Source organism: Protopterus annectens, chromosome 8.part0, assembly GCF_019279795.1.
Source record: "Protopterus annectens isolate FY-2018-M chromosome 8.part0, PAN1.0, whole genome shotgun sequence".
NCBI classification, from domain to species: Eukaryota; Metazoa; Chordata; order Ceratodontiformes; family Protopteridae; genus Protopterus; species Protopterus annectens.
In genome coordinates this window covers 800,675,748-800,696,300 of record NC_056741.1, presented here as the reverse complement: position 1 = coordinate 800,696,300, position 20,553 = coordinate 800,675,748, and the positions used below count along the sequence as shown (strand labels likewise).

At 39.8% G+C, this 20,553-nt stretch overlaps 1 protein-coding gene across 1 annotated transcript in view; it reads left to right on the top strand.

The window, feature by feature from the left end:
* PLXNA3 (plexin A3) overlaps positions 1-20,553 on the top strand; it is a 1,436,523-nt gene that overhangs the window by 87,084 nt on the left and 1,328,886 nt on the right. Inside the window, exon 2 of the mRNA XM_044080266.1 lies at positions 7,645-8,914. Coding sequence (XP_043936201.1) covers positions 7,739-8,914 — 1,176 coding nt within the window. The 5' untranslated portion in view covers positions 7,645-7,738. The remainder of the gene's footprint in view (positions 1-7,644; positions 8,915-20,553) is intronic.

The following is a 20,553-nucleotide window of genomic DNA, read 5'->3' as shown; positions in this document are numbered from 1 at the left end:
AAAAAGGTTAAGTTATTTTAGCCTTTCTTCTTGAAATACTGTGTTGTTCTGCACTGTTCTAATCACTTCCCATTTTACACCCCTTCATTACTGTAATGCCCTATTCCATATAAAAGCTTCCAGAGGTGCACAAACTACCACAGCTGAGGCATAACCAGAGCTTGATAAAATGGCAGCGTGACTTTCCCCTGTCTTGATTCCAGCTCCTAGATGTATATATCCCAGCATCGGATTTCCTTATGTCATTACCATTTCTACGATTGATGACTTTAGATTTTCCATAGTAATAATAATCCTCAGGTCCTGTCCTGTGGATGACTTTTTTACTCTGACATCTCTGGCTGCATATTGAGCCTGTGCATTATTTTTACAGGTATAGCATAATGATTCCATAAGGCCTTAACCTAAGCCTCTAGTCTCCTTACCTAACAGTTCATGGTTGTTCCTCATCACCAGCTCCTAATTTTGTGTGCTGTCAACAACGAGATAGATGTTCATCTCCTGTATGAAGCACTAGCAAAGAGTTGTAAAGTTAGACGACCCAGAACCAACACCTGCAGGACACAAGCTGTTACTTTCTTCCCCTTTGGTAACTTACTCCCTGGCTGTTTACCTTTTCTTACCTGTTAAAAGAACTTTTCGGTACCCTCCTTTAATATTTGCTTCCCACTTCTGTCTTTCTTGCTTTTGCAGAAATTCTGTGATTTAGACTTCATTTAGAAGCTTTGCTGAAATCCAGATAGATCATATACACTGGCATGCCTCTTTCTCTCTTACTGAAACCAGTCACAGAACTGGATCAAGTTAGATGAATAGAATCTGCCAGGAGTAAATCCATGATGGAGCAGTCGACTTTGCTCTGCAAATCTTCTGACTTTAGAACTGCTTCTTTTATTGCATCCATTATTGAATTCAGGCTTATAAGTCTGTAATGTGCAGAGCTACTTGTCCTTCATCTTTGTGGTGATGTAGCCTCTTGCCTGCAGCTACCTGGTACTACTCTGTCCCAAACTGACCAGTTGTAGAATCCTGACAGAGGTCTTGCCAATATCCATGCAGTTTATTTAGCATCCTTAGTGGGATCCCTTCATGCTGCTGTGCCCTGATGTCCCTCAAACCTTTCACTGTTATTTTCACGTCTCTCTATTCTTCCTTTGCCCTGTTGTGCCTCTGTAGAGTAGCTGACTCTTTTGCACATATTTTGTGAATGCTTGTGCAAAATGTCACCAAGATACATGGTGATTCATTGAATCGTCATTCAGTCACTGAGTGTGCTACACTTCTGCCTTCCCTGATCATGTGTCAGTAATGCTTAAAGTAAGAAGCTACAGGAACAGCTACTCCCATCACAGGGAATAAAATGTTAGCTTTTTTTTCCTGTTAGTGTTTTAATATAACCGAAACATTGTGTAGAAAATAGATAGCTAAATTGTCTTTTGGTTTGTTTAATAAGGTAAGTCACCTTTCCATTATGACAAGCTAGTGCAATCACTATAAATCAAGGTGGGTAAGGAGAATTTCGCTTCTGTACTTACTGATCGCTTAAAGGCAGCATAAAATGGCTTTTTCAATAAAACAAGATAGAAACAGAATCACTTTTGAGACAGATGGTAATTAAGAAATCTGTATGACCTGTAAACCACTAGGGAATCATAGTAACTAATTAATGTTGCTATGATTGCACCAGCGAACATCCAAAAAATAAATATGATACTGGCAAATATCAACTTTTATCAGGTATATAAAAATATTTTTCAAGACTATTTTCAGCTATCCGCAGTCCCCTGTGTGTGTGTGGGAGGGGATGTACCCCACTCTATTCTCTGTATATGCTGACTCTGAAATTGCTCGGCCTTGGAGGTAAGGGGAAAACTTCCTTGCTTTCAAGATTTCATTTTCTTGACACTCATGTCACAATAAGACTAAACAGGGATTTGAATTGATGCGTTAATTGAATCCCAGTCTAATAAACCTACATTGATTTAGCTCCTGTATCCCATCCACTGGCTAATGGATGGCAGCATTTGTGATGGTAAGACAGAATGAGACAAATGAAAAGGAGAGGTAATTTGATACCTGAGATGTCATTCAACAGAGATTGACAAATCACAGGCTGTGCTTCAAGAATAAAGGGGGTGAACATTGAGGAATCAGCATAAACTGGTGAGAGTAACAGTACTTTATTATGCTAGTCATGTAAGTCCTTTATCAAATGCTGAGATATTATGTGGTGCAGTTGTGATATCTTGAAAGAACGGCTAAGGTCAGCATATGCTAAAGAGTCGCTCTGTTTTTATATAGTGCTTGAAATAATGCTATAACAAACAATGAATTTCTTGATTGAGGAATTGAAACATGGTTTCCTGAAATTATTAACAACTCAGAAAGGTTGCAAAGTTTAAGAAAAAACAGACTTTTGACTGAGTCAAGGGAGTTAGTAAGTCAGAAAAGACAGCCCATTTTAGACCATAAAAAATATGAAAATAAGTGAACTAAATCCAATGATAACCTAAAATAAATCATGAATGTAGTTAAGGAAATGAAGGTGAAGGCAGAGTTATAAGTATATGAATATTAAAGCTACAAAAGAGAAAATAAAATCTAATAAGCTTAGCAAGCTGACAACTGGAAATGAAACAGATGTCTATAAGCAGTTATTTAATGACAAAAAAGTAGCTTCTTAACAGTTATAAATACTTTCAATTTGGTATAAACATGGGACTATATAGCCTTCTCAAACATGGGCTTGAGAATTAGTAACATGTAGTGCTATTGTTTTTACCTGTACATATATTATACTGTAAATACTACAACTACGTTTTTATTCTTTCACATTATATTTGCCCAAGCTTACATAGGCTCTGTAGTCACTCTGTAGAATTTTAACATGCATTTAGCCCAATGGAGATGAACTTACTAAGATTAATTTATTCCTGTATTCCTAGATAATGTTAACTATCTCTATATTGATAATCATTTTTTTTATTTTATTTTTGCGTGATCTACAGTCTTATTCACTTTGAGTTGTCTTTGAAAGTGGTTCTGCTTCACGGGACTTAATTAGTTATCAGTCTGCATTAAAGGAATACATAAAATAATATGGGAAATAGAAAATGAGACAGAGAAAAAAACCTGTGCTGATTAGCCAGTTTTCAAGATCCATGGTGAAACCAAACAGTGTAAACTAAACAGATGAATTTTAAGGTATTAGAGATGCAGAAAACTGAGCAGTAGAAAGAAGAAAGGGTTTTTGGTTAAGAACATGCATCCAGACTAATAGCACTGCATACAAAGTGCATTCAGTTTCTTTGTGACTGTTGTGTTGTAGCTGCATTATGTACAATACATATACAGTGACCATTATGGTGCATATTTGGTGACTATTGTGAAAGTTGCTTTTTTTTTTTTTTTTACTTGGGATTGGTCTTTGAGGTTTGAACGGGGAAAACATGGAATGGAACTGGGTAGGACAGAAATGTCCGATGCTCAGCATATGGTACTATTAATGTGACATAGAACTACAGTTAAGAAGCTGTCATTGGTGACCAATTCATAAGCCAGAAACTTTAAGATAGAAGGAAGTACAGATTCGCAGTGTGAAGTCAAACATTATTAAAATGATATGACTGGTTATGAGGACTGCAGTTAAGAGACATACATGGTAGGGAACATTCATTCAATTTACTGTAATTTCACTTAAACAAGACAATCTTTCACTTACTGGAGACTGCAGAAGCCATCAGAAAACTTGTGCCCTTGGGAAGCATTATTAAGATTGATGAGATGTGTCGAAGAAGGTGACAGCTGTAGTTGGTGGTCTGTGAGGTCGGATTAAGTTAATGGCTGACTGCATGCAAAGTGCAGACACTGATCCATGGTCTCCTCCATTTTAAGCACATCTTTCAGTGACAGTGTTGCGGGGGTGGACATAACATAAGGCAACATGTCTCTCACTGTAGTAATGCATCACAGTGGTAAGCTGGGTCACTGAGGACAGCTGAGAAAGTTGCTGAGGGACCTTAGGAAAATTAAACGAAGGCTTTAAAGTCTAGGAAATACAGATTAATGCAGATTTTAAAACTTGGACTTACTAACCTAAGAGCAGTAGCCATGCTTATATGCAAATACATGAGAAGAAGGTGAGTTGTTACAAGAAGCCAGGATGAGGAGGAAGGGAATGTCTGAGGCCAGCCACGCTGTAGCAGAGAACCGAGTAAGCAGTGGCTTTTTCTGAAAATCAAATCTTAAACAAATGTAAAGGTGAGGACTGCAGACAAAATGTAATTCATGGATAATGTAGTCAAATATGCCATGTTGGCACCATCTTGTAAATCAAGAGGACAGATTAGAGATGTTGTAGTAGTAAGAGTTACAAGAACCACAGCAGAAACTTTCTAGATTTGATAATTCTTATGAGTGAATTAAATATGGGAGCATATTATTTATTTATTTAGTTAATTTATTTTGACATTTGTTAACCAGGTATGTTAGACTGCGCGATAGCCCATTTTCAGCGGAGGCCCGGGGGAAAGCCCCATATGGATAACAATTGCAAACAGAGGTTAACAGTAATATCATGAGGTAATAAAATACATGGAAGAGACATTCAGAGTTTCATTAAGTACCTGACAAATAGATGTAAGACATGCTTAGTACAATATTAGGAGAAAAGGAAACCTTACCAAAACCAGTGTGTATCTAGCGATTTACCAGAAATGGAGTAAGAAATTTGCAAAGAGAGAGTGCTAAATCACTTCTGTGTGTGTCAGCAGAACCTGCTTAGTACAGGCAGCATGCCAGCTTTTACGTGGGTACATGATCCTGTGTCATCTCCCTAGATTTGCCACTACAAGCCAAGTATCACAGCATGAGATCAGGAGAAGCTGTTTACTTTTGGACAAACAAGTGGACATCTTCAGTAAGCCATGCACATTACTGTTTTTAGTTTCATTCATGCCATTTTTTTGGTTGTTTGCATTATGTTTGCACTGATGTTTTATCTCAATGTTCTGTACAATTTTTCTGCCCCTTGTTCGAATTCTTTGGTTTACATTTGAAAGCTGACATTAACTGCTTATGTTTGCAAGTTACCAGCTGTTTGTTTTTTTTTTGTTTGTCTTTATTTGCTGAATTCAACCATCAGCAAAATAGTATAAGGAAATTATCAAGTGAATGTTTATATATCTGTACTTATTTAGCAGACATTTAGATTTAAAGGACAAAAACGTAGCTCTTTGGCCTGTCACAGGAGGTTAAAACTTCCATAAATGGCAGTGTGTATGTAACCAACTTACATTTAACAAATATTGTTGCCAATCTTGAAGTGACTGAAATAGGTACTTCAGAAATGCTGTAATACTTACCCTAGCCTGGCCTGTTGATACAGAGAAGTGGTTTTCTAACTACACTGGCACTTTTTTTCAGTAGTAGGCCCCATCATGAGTGACCTGCTGGGAGGACAGGATTGACTGAACAGTGGTTAGCTGTCTTCTGTCAGGGACAGAGTGCAGGTCATTACTGCTGTAGGGTTTCTGCAAGGAGAGACTTTGGTCTTAGTGTCCTGTAGCTAGCTAAAATTTATTTGTAGATAGCAGGGGCACTAATACACAAGAAGATATGTGTGTGTGTGTGTGTGTGTGTGTGTGTGTGTGTGTGTGTGTGTGTGTGTGTGTGTGTGTGTGTGTGTGTGTGTGTGTATGTGCACATGTGTGAGAGACTAGCTACATCCACAGCACTGCACAGGTACTGACAGACAGGCTTATGATGTAGGTAATGATATTCCTTTGAGCTTGTCACCCCCTTTGGAATTAGGGTCAGCAAGTAAAATATTGGGCTTGCATGGTGGCAGAGTCGGCGGATGCTGGAAGTAGTCAATCAGCAAGAAAAAAAAAATATATGAATAAAAAATGCTGCACTTAGAAGATGAGCACCTAGCCTTAAATGCATCTAACTCCTAACTTAGAGTTTAAGGGTCCCAACCAGTACCTTGGGTAACATCCTAGTTTCTTTGAGATTCATCTCTGATGTAATATAGCTTCTTAAAAGCTTCACTGATACTGCTGAGCAGAGGTATGCAGTTTTTACACATGCCAAAAGAAGCAATAGAAAGATTTCAAAGACGTATTAAGCAAAATCAAGCAGATTTTAAAGATTAATTAAGCCAAATAAATAAACTATAAGAATGATTATGCAATGTAAGACTAATAGATCTTTTATTCGTTTGTTTATTCATTTATTTGTATACTTACTTTTTGTTTACTGGGTTGGTCATACTTTCCCTGAAATGGGACAGCAAACTTGCCATATAGTGTTTTATTTCCCTTCATGCTGGCACCCCACTGAGACGACACTTTCACCTTAAACCAACTCCGATATTGCACTCACCTGAGACAACCACTTCACAGGATAAGGGCAATAGTTCTTTTTCATCAGTATCCTCACTGATTGCCTTGCCATAGGATCATGGAATCAAGAGTAAACCATCCTTCCTTTCTCTTCCCAGAGAGTAATTATCTATTAAAAAGCTCTCATAGGCCAGTGAAATAAGGCAATGCAGTGATATTTTATTTAGTCCAGGTAACAGATTTGCGTGGGTCTCCTTGCCTTTACCTTTTTATGGGGAGGTGGCTCACCTTGCAACAGACTGCATATATGAGATCAAACAGCAGTCCATGTGCATGCTGGCCCTCCACACTGCACTTGGCCATGAAAAGAAAGGATCACATGGTGTGTTCACCTTTCATCTCCTGACACAGCTGGTCTTATACATTTTTTGCTGATTACTAAATACGCACAGTTTGCAACCAGATGCTCAAACATTTAGTGCTCTATTATATCAAGTAATTTTGGTAGACCATAACCAAATACATTTTAAATTGTTTTCTACTTCTGTTTCTGTCAGCCTTCACATTTCTTCAGCTTTTGTGGTATCTCTTACAGTTCCCTTGCTCTTCCCAGGAAGGTGGCTATGCATATATTTTATAGAAAGGACTGTTTTTTCCTGGACCAGACTACAGACTGGTAGTGGAGGGGAGGAACAAATCAGCTATCCTATGCCTCTCCCTCTTAAGAATCAGTTGCTTGTAGAAAATATTTTATGCATTCATTGGCTCATAGAATAGATTCTTCAAAATGACAATTGTCAGCCATGACCAAGAAAAATAAGGAGTATGCAGATAAACAGAATATGATTAAACATGTTGAAATGGGCTGGCACCTTACCCAGGTTTACTTTACATGCCTTCTACCTACCAAGTGCTGGACAGGCTCTGGTTCCCTTGTGACCCTGAGATGAATTATGCAGTTATTCAGAGAATGCCTGGGTGGTGAAAGAATGAATGAATGCAGTACAATATGCTTATAAACAGCAGTTTTAAGATACATAGCAATGTCCTGTATTTATATGGTTTATTCTTCTGGTTGCATAGAAATCAGAAATTCCATATTCATTTAAATAAAATACTAAGTTCTTGGTTTGGGATATGCAGATCTTTTCTGAGAGAAATGAGTATGTTTGTATTCAAATGTAAATGTCAAAATTGGCAATGGATGATTAGTCAACCTTTAGTAAAAATTGTAATTGCAGGCTGGGAATTTAGTTAATGCTGTTACGATATTTTGATCTGACAACTTTTTTTTTTCCAGCAGTGAACAGCTGAATGTGGAAGACTGAAGAGCAGACGTACTACTCCAGGAACTCACAGTCAGAGTACCGCTGAGAAGTACAGCCATCTCTCAGATGTGGACAATGAGAAGAGGGAGCTGGGACCTAGCGTTTCTGCATTCCCTCGTGTGCCTTATTACCTTGTTGGTGCTGTTTCACCCTGCTGAGGGCCATGGCTCTCCGTTTCAGACTTTTACTGTCACAAATACCACTCTGACACATCTAGCTGTTCATGCAACCACTGGAGAAGTGTACCTGGGTGCAGTAAACAGGATCTATAGGCTGTCTCCAGGCCTTGTGGAAATGCGAGTGCATGTTACTGGGCCAATAGAGGACAACTCACATTGTTATCCACCCCCTACTGTGCGAGCTTGTGCCCATAAACTCATTCTTTCTGACAATGTCAATAAGTTGCTGTTGATTGACTATACTGGGAATCGGCTGGTGGCCTGTGGCAGCATATGGCAAGGAATTTGCCAGTTCTTAAGACTGGATGACCTTTTTAAACTTGGTGAGCCCCATCACAGGAAAGAGCACTACCTTTCAGGAGTTAAGGAGCCTGATACCATGGCTGGGGTCATTGTGCCTCAAAACTCTGAGCTTAGTAAGCTCTTTATTGGCACCTCCATTGAAGGGAAGTCAGAGTATTTTCCCACACTATCAAGCCGCAAACTCATCAAAGATGAAGAGAGTGTTAACATGTTCAGCCTTGTGTACCAGGATGAGTTCGTGTCTTCGCAGATCAAAATCCCATCTGATACTTTGTCGCAATATCCTGCCTTTGACATCTACTACGTGTACTCCTTTTTAAGTGGCACATTTGTATACTTTCTTACTCTGCAGCTTGACACACAGCAGACATTGTTGGACTCAACTGGAGAGAAGTTCTTTACCTCCAAGGTTGTGAGGATGTGCTCGACCGACTCTGAATTCTATTCGTATGTGGAGTTCCCAATTGGCTGCACAAAGGATGGTGTGGAATATCGTCTGATTCAGAGTGCCTACCTTGGTAAACCCGGGAAGCATTTGTCCAGTTCGATGGGAATTCCAGAAGACGAAGACATCCTCTATGCCCTGTTTTCACAGGGACAAAAGCACCGCGCCAATCCTCCTAAAGAATCTGTTCTGTGCCTTTTCACTCTGAAGGAGATTAATGAAAAGATCAAGGAGCGTATTCAGTCTTGTTACCGCGGTGAAGACAAACTTTCACTTCCATGGCTACTGAATAAGGAACTCCCCTGTATCAACACAGTAAGTTGTAATCTGATTGTTTTTTCTCATCATCATGATCAAAGATAAATAATTCTTTGCAGATACTCTCTCCAGGCCAAATTCAGATATTGTGTTAGTGCCTAACGTAAGATGATCCATTTATGTCATCTGTGCAATATAATCTCATCGTATTTATGCAAAATGATGCAATTTGTCAATCTGAAATATGATCGCCTTAAATATGTTATGCAGTTTAGTACCTGAGTCATATAAATTTTAATCATAATGCATGACAGTTCGGTTGAAGTAGCTTGCGAAATATATTATAGAGCTCCTCCAAAAATATTTACCTTTGTACTGTGTTACATTCCTTTTGGACCCGTAAGTACTAGACACAAGTGACACAGATCCAGCCAGGCATTACTGTCTACACACAAATGAGTAGGTTGCCAAGTTATTGTGTTTAGATTATGGAATTCTCTTTCAACATGCAAAAAATCAAACTTTGGTTTTCAATCTGTTGGAGCCTGATATGCAAAATGAGGAATTGTATTTGCTTTTGTTTTGATTTCCTTTTGCTTCTTTGGGATGGTGACTTTGATTCAGTTACAGTAGGTTGGCAGGGGTACTGCAAGAGTAAGGGAGGAGATTCAAAGAGTAAACGTAAAGTCCAGCAGAAAAAATACAACAAAATGTTATACATTTTTTTGAAATATGTTTACCCAACATATCTTTGGCAGAAAAGCTGTTTTATTAAACACAAATCATTTCTTTGGGGAGTTTGGTTTGGAAATTTGCATGGATTTAGTTATAGCTTAAAAGAATTTTTGATGCTAACTGTGCTCTGCTGCTGGGCTTTATGTTTAGTCTGTACAATCTGCTATGGACTCTTCCATGGCTAGAACAGAGGTATGCTGAATACTCTTACTTGAGGATAGATGTTCCCTTTATTTATGGTATAATTTTCCACTTAATATTTAATTATGTATTTGGTCTAATGGGGGAATGTCCTCCCCCTACTTCTTCCAAACAAGGTTATACTTGGCTTTGCTGTGTCTATGGGGAGAGAAAGCAAGTTTCTTATTTTAAGGACGAGTATTGCTTTAAACCCATGCGAAACCTGCTAACTTTTCCAGTGTAATATCAAAAACTTTAAAAATATATGTATTTATAAGTTGTGCTCCAGAAGACAGGCTTTGTTGCTTCCATAAATCTGTCAAGCCTCTGTGCCAAATAATGCGTAAATGGTTCCATCTTGGAATGGCTCTTTTACAGCATCTTTGTCCTACTATACACATGGAAAGAGATGCACTGCTTACAGAGTGCTTCTGTTTCTTTTCTTGCTAATCTGGGGCTGGATCCTTCTGCTGAGGGATAAAGATGTTGAATGAAGCTACTTTCTATCTAAAACAGTGTGGTATTGTAGTTCTTAACTCGTTGAGTCCCTTTGTCTCATGAGCTCTCACAGAAGCCACAAGTTTCTTCCTTTTGCTGCCTTCTTACCTGAAGCCAACACAGATGTAATTCTGTGGCTTGCATATGTTTGCTGTGTCTAACAGCACCAGGAAGTATTAGCAACAAGCAGCCTGCGCGGTTAACTTTTCAAGTAACATTTGCTACTTCTTTGTGGCTGATTAGTTTATGGGTTTGATTTACAGAGAAGACTGGCTGATGAAAAAGTCAAAAGCTTGAGGTTAAGTGCTCCTATATTCACACAAGAGCCTGCAGTTTCCAGCCAGCTGTAGCACAGATGTGCATTCTCTTTCTTCCTCCTCCATGGCTTATTCTGCTTCTGTTCACATTTTCATTCCTTGCCATGCATTTTACCATATTGCAGTCTCAGTTTTGCTTTTTCCATCACTGCAAAAGGTGTGTGTGAGAGTGTGTGTAGGAGTATGTGTGCTCATGTGTGCATGCACGCATGTGCATATACGAGCGTATGTTGTGTGTGTGTGTGTGTGTGTGTGTGTGTGTGTGTGTGTGTGTGTGTGTGTGTGTGTGTGTGTGTGTGTGTGGAGGGGTCTGCTTTCACTAATACCAGACTCCAGACATAATGTACATATTTTTTTTCATGTCTATAGAATTTCATGCAGACTTTTTTATAATTGCTTTGCTTTCTGTCTGCTTCATTTTCTCCCTGTTGTAGGTATACTAGAGCTCTGTCTGCCTATATATTGATGTAATAGCCTGATGACTGGGGTTTACTCTTGAAAACCTAAATAGTTCAAGGGCACAATCTTTTACACAGCTGTGCATTGCAAAAGCAGTGTAAGACAATGATGTTTTCTAAGTGCAGATGAAACAAACAAGTTAGGTGCTCCTTAATTTCTTTATATAAAGGTGTTAAGTGAGGTTGGGCACAACTGTAGGTCAGCATGACCTAAGTGCATTTGTGTCATTTTATGGGAATCAAATGAAAGAAAGGTGAAATCTGACAATTAAAGCCTATATCATCGGATCTCTATTGCTTGTAAAGTTGCTCCAGCCACTTCATTTTAAGTAAAAGAATATTGAAATTCAGTGGGGGTATGTATTTTAAAGGCAGTCCTTATCTACACAAGAATAATGTTGTTGTTTTGGGAATGGGCATCGAGTATCAGTTTTCCTTCCTCTGGATAGGGGTTTGAGGAAGCAAGTCAGTGCTGATCAGCTTTTGGACACTGAAGTGATGCCAGCATTGCTGATTAGAGTGGCATCGCCCAGCATCTATGGTAGCTCACCCAGCATCTGTGGCAGCTCATACAGGTAACCACTTTCCTTAGTAACCCATCTTCATTACCCAGCAAGCAGTGCCTGAAATTCCTGTACTGGAAGAACAGGAAATCCTGCCCTTACTGGAACACCAAGCTTGAGCCCTGCATTTTCAAAAACATGAAGTAGCCATGAGCACTCAATCAGCTCAACTCAAGGATCAAAAATGATGGCCCTTGTGCAAGGACATAAATTTCTGAACTGTGTTCTGCACCACTGCCTTAAGTCATGGTCACAGTGCTGCAATGCAGTGTTACAACATGGTTGTAGTGTTGTACCATGGTACTGTGGGTGTACATGCACACCATATATATGAGCATGCAAATCACGCGATTTGTGTTCACAGTAATACTCATGACTCGTCTCAACATGAGTGGGTAGCACAGACTGCACTGGTGATGATTTGCTTTATTAGCCTGACTGCCATTGTAACTGACTCTTGTTGCCATAATATAAACATAGGTGGCTTTTTGTACAACACTGCTTGCAACTGTTCAACTTGAACATTGAGGAATTAGTAAAACCTCTGTAGACTGGGAGCTTCTCAAAGTTAAGGAAGGACCTCTGTCTGGTAGCAACAAACCACATAGTGGATGTCAGTGGGATGTGAGGCAGATGTCATTTGTGTTTGTGTACCTGGGAACCCATGACACTTTTGTGGTGCTGTATTATCTATCTGCTTGCAGAGGTTCAATCTAGAAACATAAAAAGTTATAGGAAGGGCATGCCATAGGCAGTATGGTGTTTCAGGGGCATGTGCTGATGCATGGCTATAGTATATAAGTGAGTGGGGGTACTGTGCATGCCACTAACTGCAACTGATAACCTGGTGCTTGGGGAGGTTCAATCTAGGAACATAAAAAATCATAGGAAGGGCATGCCACAGGCAGTATGGTGTTTCAGGGGGTCTGTATCAATTTTTCAAAGGTTCACATCCACGAACCTTTCTTCATCAACCCAAAACCACCTAACATTCAGTTCCACAAATGTTCACATCAAAAAAATATTTCACCAGGCAAAGAAAGCACTTGGCCAACACTACACCGGAACACACTCCACAGTATGTCAAACACACCAAAGTGGGGGCTATGCCCCCCTATACCCCCCTAACTATATATACCTACTCCAAGATCGCACTACAGTGGGGAAAAGGGCAAATTTGTGCTGTTGGCCGACTGCTTCCTTTTCCTGCTTAAATCTTTTGTGGATGTGAATGTATGTGGAACTGAACATTCAGTGGTTTTGGGTCGATGAAGAAAAGTTAGTGGAACCTTCAACAAAATGATATGGACCCATTTCAGGTACATATGCTGATGCATGGCTATAGTATATAAGTGAGTGGGGCTGCTGTGCATGCCACTAACTGCAGCTAATAACCTGGTGCTTGGGGTGAGACACTGTGACTACAGTTGCATGCACCCAACAGCATACCATACTTACCTGCCTGACAGATTTTGCCCATAAGTGTACAGGTATAGACATGGTTACCTGAAGGAGACCATGCCTTGAAAAATTCACTAGTCAAGAGTATGAAATGCTACTGCAACCTTTTACCACAGGACCTCCACACACAACACATACTTTCTGGGGAAATTTGCCATACATGGGCATTAGTGTGATCAGATTTAGCATGCACTAATACAGGATACAAATGTTGTGATTGGACGTAATGGATCCTTATAAAAGGTGCATTGAAAGGTTGCTTATATGACATTCTATACAAAGAAAAAGGCAAGGGACATTGAAACAGAAGAGTCTGCCACGGGGGGGGGGGTGTGGACCATGAACACAGAAGTGGCTCACTGAGATCAAGGATCTCAGTTCTTGTTGTCACTTGTCAGCTGTGAGAGTGGCCTCAGTACCTTGGGATGGCTTAGATGTGAGAACTGAGCTAGAACCAACCACTTTTGTCAGGGGGAAGCACAAGATTAGTGATGCACATTAAAGTACACTATACCACACTCAGTTACACGCTTGAAGTGAAGGATTAAATACAGCCCACATGCGCATCTGTCCTTCCAGGCACCTCTGGTCTGTAAATGCAACTCCCTCCAACAACAAAGTATGTCTGCTATGTATGCTGTATTCCTAATTATCAGAGTGCATGCAGCAAGGCATTATATATGTATACCGATAATGTCTTCTTACATGCATACTGATAATATAGCAGTATGCATGCAGCAAGGTGTTACATGTTTTTGTGGGCTTAAAAGCCTTATCATAAAATATTGAATTCATGTTGTATACATCAAGGTAAAACCTGCTTACTGTAATGCAATGCAATGTGTGGTTTAAACCACAAAGAATTTCATTAACAACAACTACAAATAACAGCTAGCTATAAACATCATAGTCTTCTTCATTCTATGTACTATAAATGAAGAGCATTGAAATGACTCTGGATATTATCTTTCAATTGGAACCTTACTCAGACCCATCATTTACCTCTCTTATGGCATTAGCCTTGCCCAGATAATTGTATTTGTTTAGTTATTAATTTGTTTGCTTGTTTTTTATTTATTTGGCTTAGTGTCAGTTTGGACATTTTCTGGACCTCAATTTGATCTAATAAGAGAGAAGTTTTATAAATGAAATCTTAATTCTGTTGTAGAGCATGGGCCTGGCTATACAGACTGCGTTCATATTGCTGCAGTCAGAGACTGTTTTTTTTTTTGCATATGTTCTCTGCAGGAAGGCTTTATTACAAGGCACACAGATGCATTCATTATGTAAATATGCATCATAAGCCATTGCTTCATACCGTCTTGATGTTATGCTGTTGTGCTTCTGTAGCAAATGCAGTTGCTGCATTTGTCAGAGGTACATTTAACTTGACTGAGCTAAAAAGGTAGCACTTTTATTATTTATGTATGCATATATGTAGGTAATGTCACGTGAATTTATTCTGTTTATCATTTCCTTGCCTGCTTTGCAAACTATAGGCATGATTTTTTTCAATGGGTTACCCCTGACACTATTTGAATAGTTTTAAGCTTATCTAATATATTCTTGAATTACCTCTATTTTCCTCTGGAAGTCTGTACCTTCAATCAGTCCACCAAGCCCCAGAAAAAAAAAAGTCTCAGATTGAACTATCTATACCTTGCTACTGTCAAGTACCTCTTCATTTTTACGGAAACAAACCAGTGAGGCACATAAAAGTTTCTGTATTGTGACCAGTCCAGCCAAGAGTGTGCATGTGCATCTGTCTTCATACTGTATGTCTTAACTGCCCCGCATCCTGAATTTTGGTTGTCTTCTAAATTCAGATCACATGACCTTTATCAGTACCGCTGCAACACCATAGTAGCAAAAGTGTTGTGGATGAGTCCAGTGTGCTCAGACATAATCACTTTCAGGCTTCCATTTTACATTGATCTGTTAGCAGAATTAATCCATCATGCACATAGGCATAGTGATAGCAGAATAAAGTGATTTTTTTTAAATGTTGGTAGTAGCTTATTTATTAATGAGCAGTTGCATTTAATCAGTAAACCAGTATAATACACAGTTGAAATTTTTCAGAAGACTTCCTTTTCTCTGTTCATAATTTATCTAAAAGACTGTGAAGAATATATTACTGCTGAATAAATGGTACAATGGCACATTTATCCCTCGAGCTGTAATCACCATTGCTTAATACTGTTTGATGTTTGCAGCCATTCGACTGACAGTATACCATTTCTGACTGCTTTAATTTGCATGGAAGTAATGCTCACTCACATATGCAGAAAGCCAAATACGCATTAGCATGTTTGCAATTTCTTTTGACAAGCAAGCACAGCAACTCTCCGAGCCTTCTGATAACTTTAGAAGATTTAATTAGCACTATTTTTTTCTGAAATATCAAAACGGTATCTCATAACCATACAGGACAGGCTACAGAGTTGAAATTAGGTTTGGCTGGAGGTTATAAACAGTGCTGATAACTCTTTGAAACAGGCTTCTGATATCTGGAACAAATCTGATGCACTGTATTGTTTTATTGTGACATGTAACACCTTACTCATTTTCAAGCAGGAACCTCGTTTTGTACATTACTGCCTGCCTTAATGTATTTTTAATGCCGATATTCACATTGTGGTGGTATTGGGTCCATAGTTTGCAGATGTAGAGATCCAGATTCTGCACTTTTTACTTAAAGCATATCCAGAAGGCTGTGAAGTGTCAGAATATTAATGTAAAAAGAGCTTTATAAAGCCTGCAAGTTTCCTTCACATGGGAAAGGGGAGGTGTTACACTGTCTTAAGAAATTATTGCATGTTACCAGTGACATCATGGGGCAAGTATGGAAAGAAGAAAAGCTTCTCAAATAACCAGGCTTTACCCAGGTTCTTAACAAAGTAAACAGCATCAGTGTGATTATTTGAAACATGCACTCTGATCACAGACTAAAACAAGGAGGTACAGCCATAGTAGACTTAGGCAGAGGTGCAAAATGGATGAGGCAACTGCTGACAGTGGCAGAATGGCTTTCAGTAACAGAAAAGAAGGTACTAGAACTGGTACTTATTAGAAGTTGTCCCAGCACTATCATAACTAGGGGACAATGGATAGTAAGGACATAAAGATGAAACAATATTACTGGCTACAGTAGCTTATTAACAGATGGTCAGCGTGCTTATTGGCAGCTGTGCTATTAAAAGAATAGCCCTAAGGAGGCATGTTAATAGGCAACATAGTGAAAGGTTGCTTAATACTTACATGACTGGAAGCTAAAAACTCCATTACATAAAAAGGAAACTGTCACAGAGTCTAAAGGATCCTAAAAAGTGAAACAAAATAAATACAAGTGCATAAAATTCTGTAAGGGACAATGAGCAAACAGGATTACATATATTTTTTTCAGTCATTTAGCAGGTTATCATTGTCAGAACTCTGTGACAGCATGCTGCTGTTGGTGCAGCCACCATCCTGTAACTCCTCCTCTTACCATGCCTGAATCTCCCATCCACCATCCTGTAACTCCTCCTCTTACCATGCCTGAATCTCCCATCCACCATCCTGTAACGCCTCCTCTTACCATGCCTGAATCTCCCATCCACCATCCTGTAACTCCTCCTCGTACGATGCCTGAATCTCCCATCCACCATCCTGTAACTCCTCCTCGTACCATGCCTGGATCTCCCATCCACCATCCTGTAACTCCTCCTCTTACCATGCCTGAATCTCCCATCCACCATCCTGTAACTCCTCCTCTTACCATGCCTGAATCTCCCATCCACCATCCTGTAACTCCTCCTCTTACCATGCCTGAATCTCCCATCCACCATCCTGTAACTCCTCCTCGTACCATGCCTGAATCTCTCCTCCACCATCCTGTAACTCCTCCTCTTACCATGCCTGAATCTCCCATCCACCATCCTGTAACTCCTCCTCTTACCATGCCTGAATCTCTCCTCCACCATCCTGTAACTCCTCCTCTTACCATGCCTGAATCTCTCATCCACCATCCTGTAACTCCTCCTCGTACCATGCCTGAATCTCCCATCCACCATCCTGTAACTCCTCCTCTTGCCATGCCTGAATCTCTCATCCACCATCCTGTAACTCCTCCTCTTACCATGCCTGAATCTCCCATCCACCATCATGTAACTCCTCCTCTTACCATGCCTGAATCTCTCCTCCACCATCCTGTAACTCCTCCTCTTACCATGCCTGAATCTCTCATCCACCATCCTGTAACTCCTCCTCGTACCATGCCTGAATCTCCCATCCACCATCCTGTAACTCCTCCTCTTGCCATGCCTGAATCTCTCATCCACCATCCTGTAACTCCTCCTCTTACCATGCCTGAATCTCTCATCCACCATCCTGTAACTCCTCCTCGTATCATGCCTGAATCTCCCATCCACCATCCTGTAACTCCTCCTCTTACCATGCCTGAATCTCCCATCCACCATCCTGTAACTCCTCCTCTTACCATGCCTGAATCTCCCATCCACCATCCTGTAACTCCTCCTCTTACCATGCCTGAATCTCCCATCCACCATCCTGTAACTCCTCCTCTTACCATGCCTGAATCTCCCATCCACCATCCTGTAACTCCTCCTCTTACCATGCCTGAATCTCCCATCCACCATCCTGTAACTCCTCCTCTTACCATGCCTGAATCTCCCATCCACCATCCTGTAACTCCTCCTCTTACCATGCCTGAATCTCCCATCCACCATCCTGTAACTCCTCCTCTTACCATGCCTGAATCTCCCATCCACCATCCTGTAACTCCTCCTCTTACCATGCCTGAATCTCCCATCCACCATCCTGTAACTCCTCCTCTTACCATGCCTGAATCTCCCATCCACCATCCTGTAACTCCTCCTCTTACCATGCCTGAATCTCTCATCCACCATCCTGTAACTCCTCCTCTTACTATATCTGAATCTCCCTCTAGGATGTTAAGACTACCAGGACTCCCATTTAGTGTAGCGGGTTAGCTATATATATCTTTAGGGAGATGGAGAGTCAGTGGAGGATATCCATTCATTATGATTGCTGTTCAGGGAATTTTGACATCTCTAGCCATGTTCTAATCCCCACCTCATGTTGTGCTATGTGACATATCCCAGGTGAGCATGCAGTGGGTTACTAAAGGAACAATCCCTCCATGTAGTGTTATGATCCTTTTAATATAACCTCTACCATGTTATTGGGTGGTATTTCCACCTATGTTGCTGCTAAGGATATACTCCTAGCAAACCCTACAACCCATCCCCCTGACGGAGATAAGCTGGCAAGCATAGCCTTATTATTCCTTTCCCAGCCCAGGTCAGCTCCTCCAGACCTTGGGTCACAAATCAAAATAAAGTTAAGTAGATTGTAGCAAAGCTTCTTCTTTACATGCCACAGATCTGCTAGACACAATTATATTTATGAAAGGCTTGATGAAAGGGATTTTAGACCTGCCAGTATTACTGGGGGACTTGAAATGACAAAGGGTCACTATACAAATATTTCCAAAGCACAGTACACATCTGTACTCGACCGTGGTGCTTCTGGTATCAGTATGTGATCATTGAAATGTTATACCCAGTGAGGCTTGTTAGCCAAATTCAGGAATACTGGATGTGTTCAGATATGGTTAGAGATTCCCCATCCCACCACTCCAGAAATCTGTTTTACTTGAGAGGCAGGGTCAGCATTTGGTTGGAAGCTCATGCAACTGATCAAATCACTGAACCAGATTTTGATAGAAGAATATAGTTTAATAAGAAAAACAAAAAGAAAGAAGTGACTACCACAGATTTTAAATAATTTTTTCAGCATCATGTTATGGCACTCCCAGATGAGCAGTATTATGTATCTATCCTCTTCCGCACTCATTGCAGTGAAAGTTATCACCCCCTCCCCACCCTAACTGATCCCTTGCCTGAGCTGTCCTTCAGGTTGCAGCCAGTGTCATTAATATAAAATTAAATAAACATTCTTCTCATTGAGTAGACTGCTTTAGAAGCTGGATCCAGTCCCCTGGTAATATTGTGGTCATATGATTAACAGCACAGATTCCACTGACATCACCTGCCACAATGCTTCAACAGCCAATGGCTGGCTGCCTTACAACCAGGATTTCGATCTGTCAAACTATCATTCTTATATTCTAGATCACACATTGTTGAGAGAAAAATAAATACTCTCTGTTGGCATGCATACTGTACCATACACCGAATTGTGCTCCAAGTAAAGATACATAGGTCACAGTCTTTTCAAACGTAGCCAGGATTCTGACCATAGCCGTCAGCCTCTTAGTGAAAAAAAATGTGGAAAAAGCCCAACATAATGGGTAGACAACTGCCCAAAAACTAGGGACAGAGTTTAAATATTGCTCTTTTAAACTTAGCAATGTGCTAGAGTAATGAATAGACCAAAAATATCAGCCAAAACATGGGCATTCTGCAAAAATCTGAACAGTTGAGAGGTATAGTTCTGACAGAAAAAGAATGCAGATGTTTGTATAAGGATCTACATAAGAAAGGACCGGGGACCTAAAATATTTTTGAAGTTAATTTTTATGCACTTCCTTCCTGATAAGAAAGATAGTATTGTAAGTATTGGAGTATGGTATCATGCCAGGGTAACAGAAACCAGTAATGATAGCTGTACTAGATTAAAGGGAGCAGAACTCCTAGAACTACATGAAAGAAACTGCTGAGGTCTAGAGAAGGTTAAAGAGAAAATGAAAAAGGACTGGATATTGGAAACCAGAAATTATAATTATACTAGTGTACTGGAGCAGGACTTGTAGAACTATATGAAAGAAATTGCTGATGCCTGAACAAGGTCATAAAGACAATGAGAGAAAGAGGACCCAACTTCCAAAGGTGTGACAGACATTGGTATCTGCTGTTAAGAACAGCAGAAAAGTAATGTAAGTAGAGGATCAGAAGAGCAGCAAGCAGGGGCAGCAATTCAGTGCGCCGACTGCAAATAAGTCTTTCAATCATTTGTGGGGCTGCACTTGTTTCAATTAATGTTAATGCCTTGCAATAGGAAAATGGTGGTACCGTGTCAAAATCCTGAACATAAAAACAATTGCCTGGGAATGCTGAGCAGCAAAGGCTAGAAAAGGCAAAAGACTGAAATACAAAAAGGCAAAATTTAAATCACTGAAAGCATTGCTTTTAATCTTTTACCTTTAAACTCCAGAAATAGGGACAACACACTACATAATTAGGGAAAAATATTCCAAATTAGGGAAACTGTTTATATATTCATACTATTAACTAAGGAACTTGAAAGAAAAAGGGAGACATGGAATACCATGTATTTTCTGAAGTAAAAGAAGTTTGTAACTGTTACAATTACTGGCATTTACTGATAATTATCAGTATTTACTAAATGTAATCCATTACCTTTTCTTAAAAAGTAAAATCTAGTTTTAGAAAGGAAAGAGCAAAATAGTGGGCTCAAATTAGAGGCATCTTTAAATT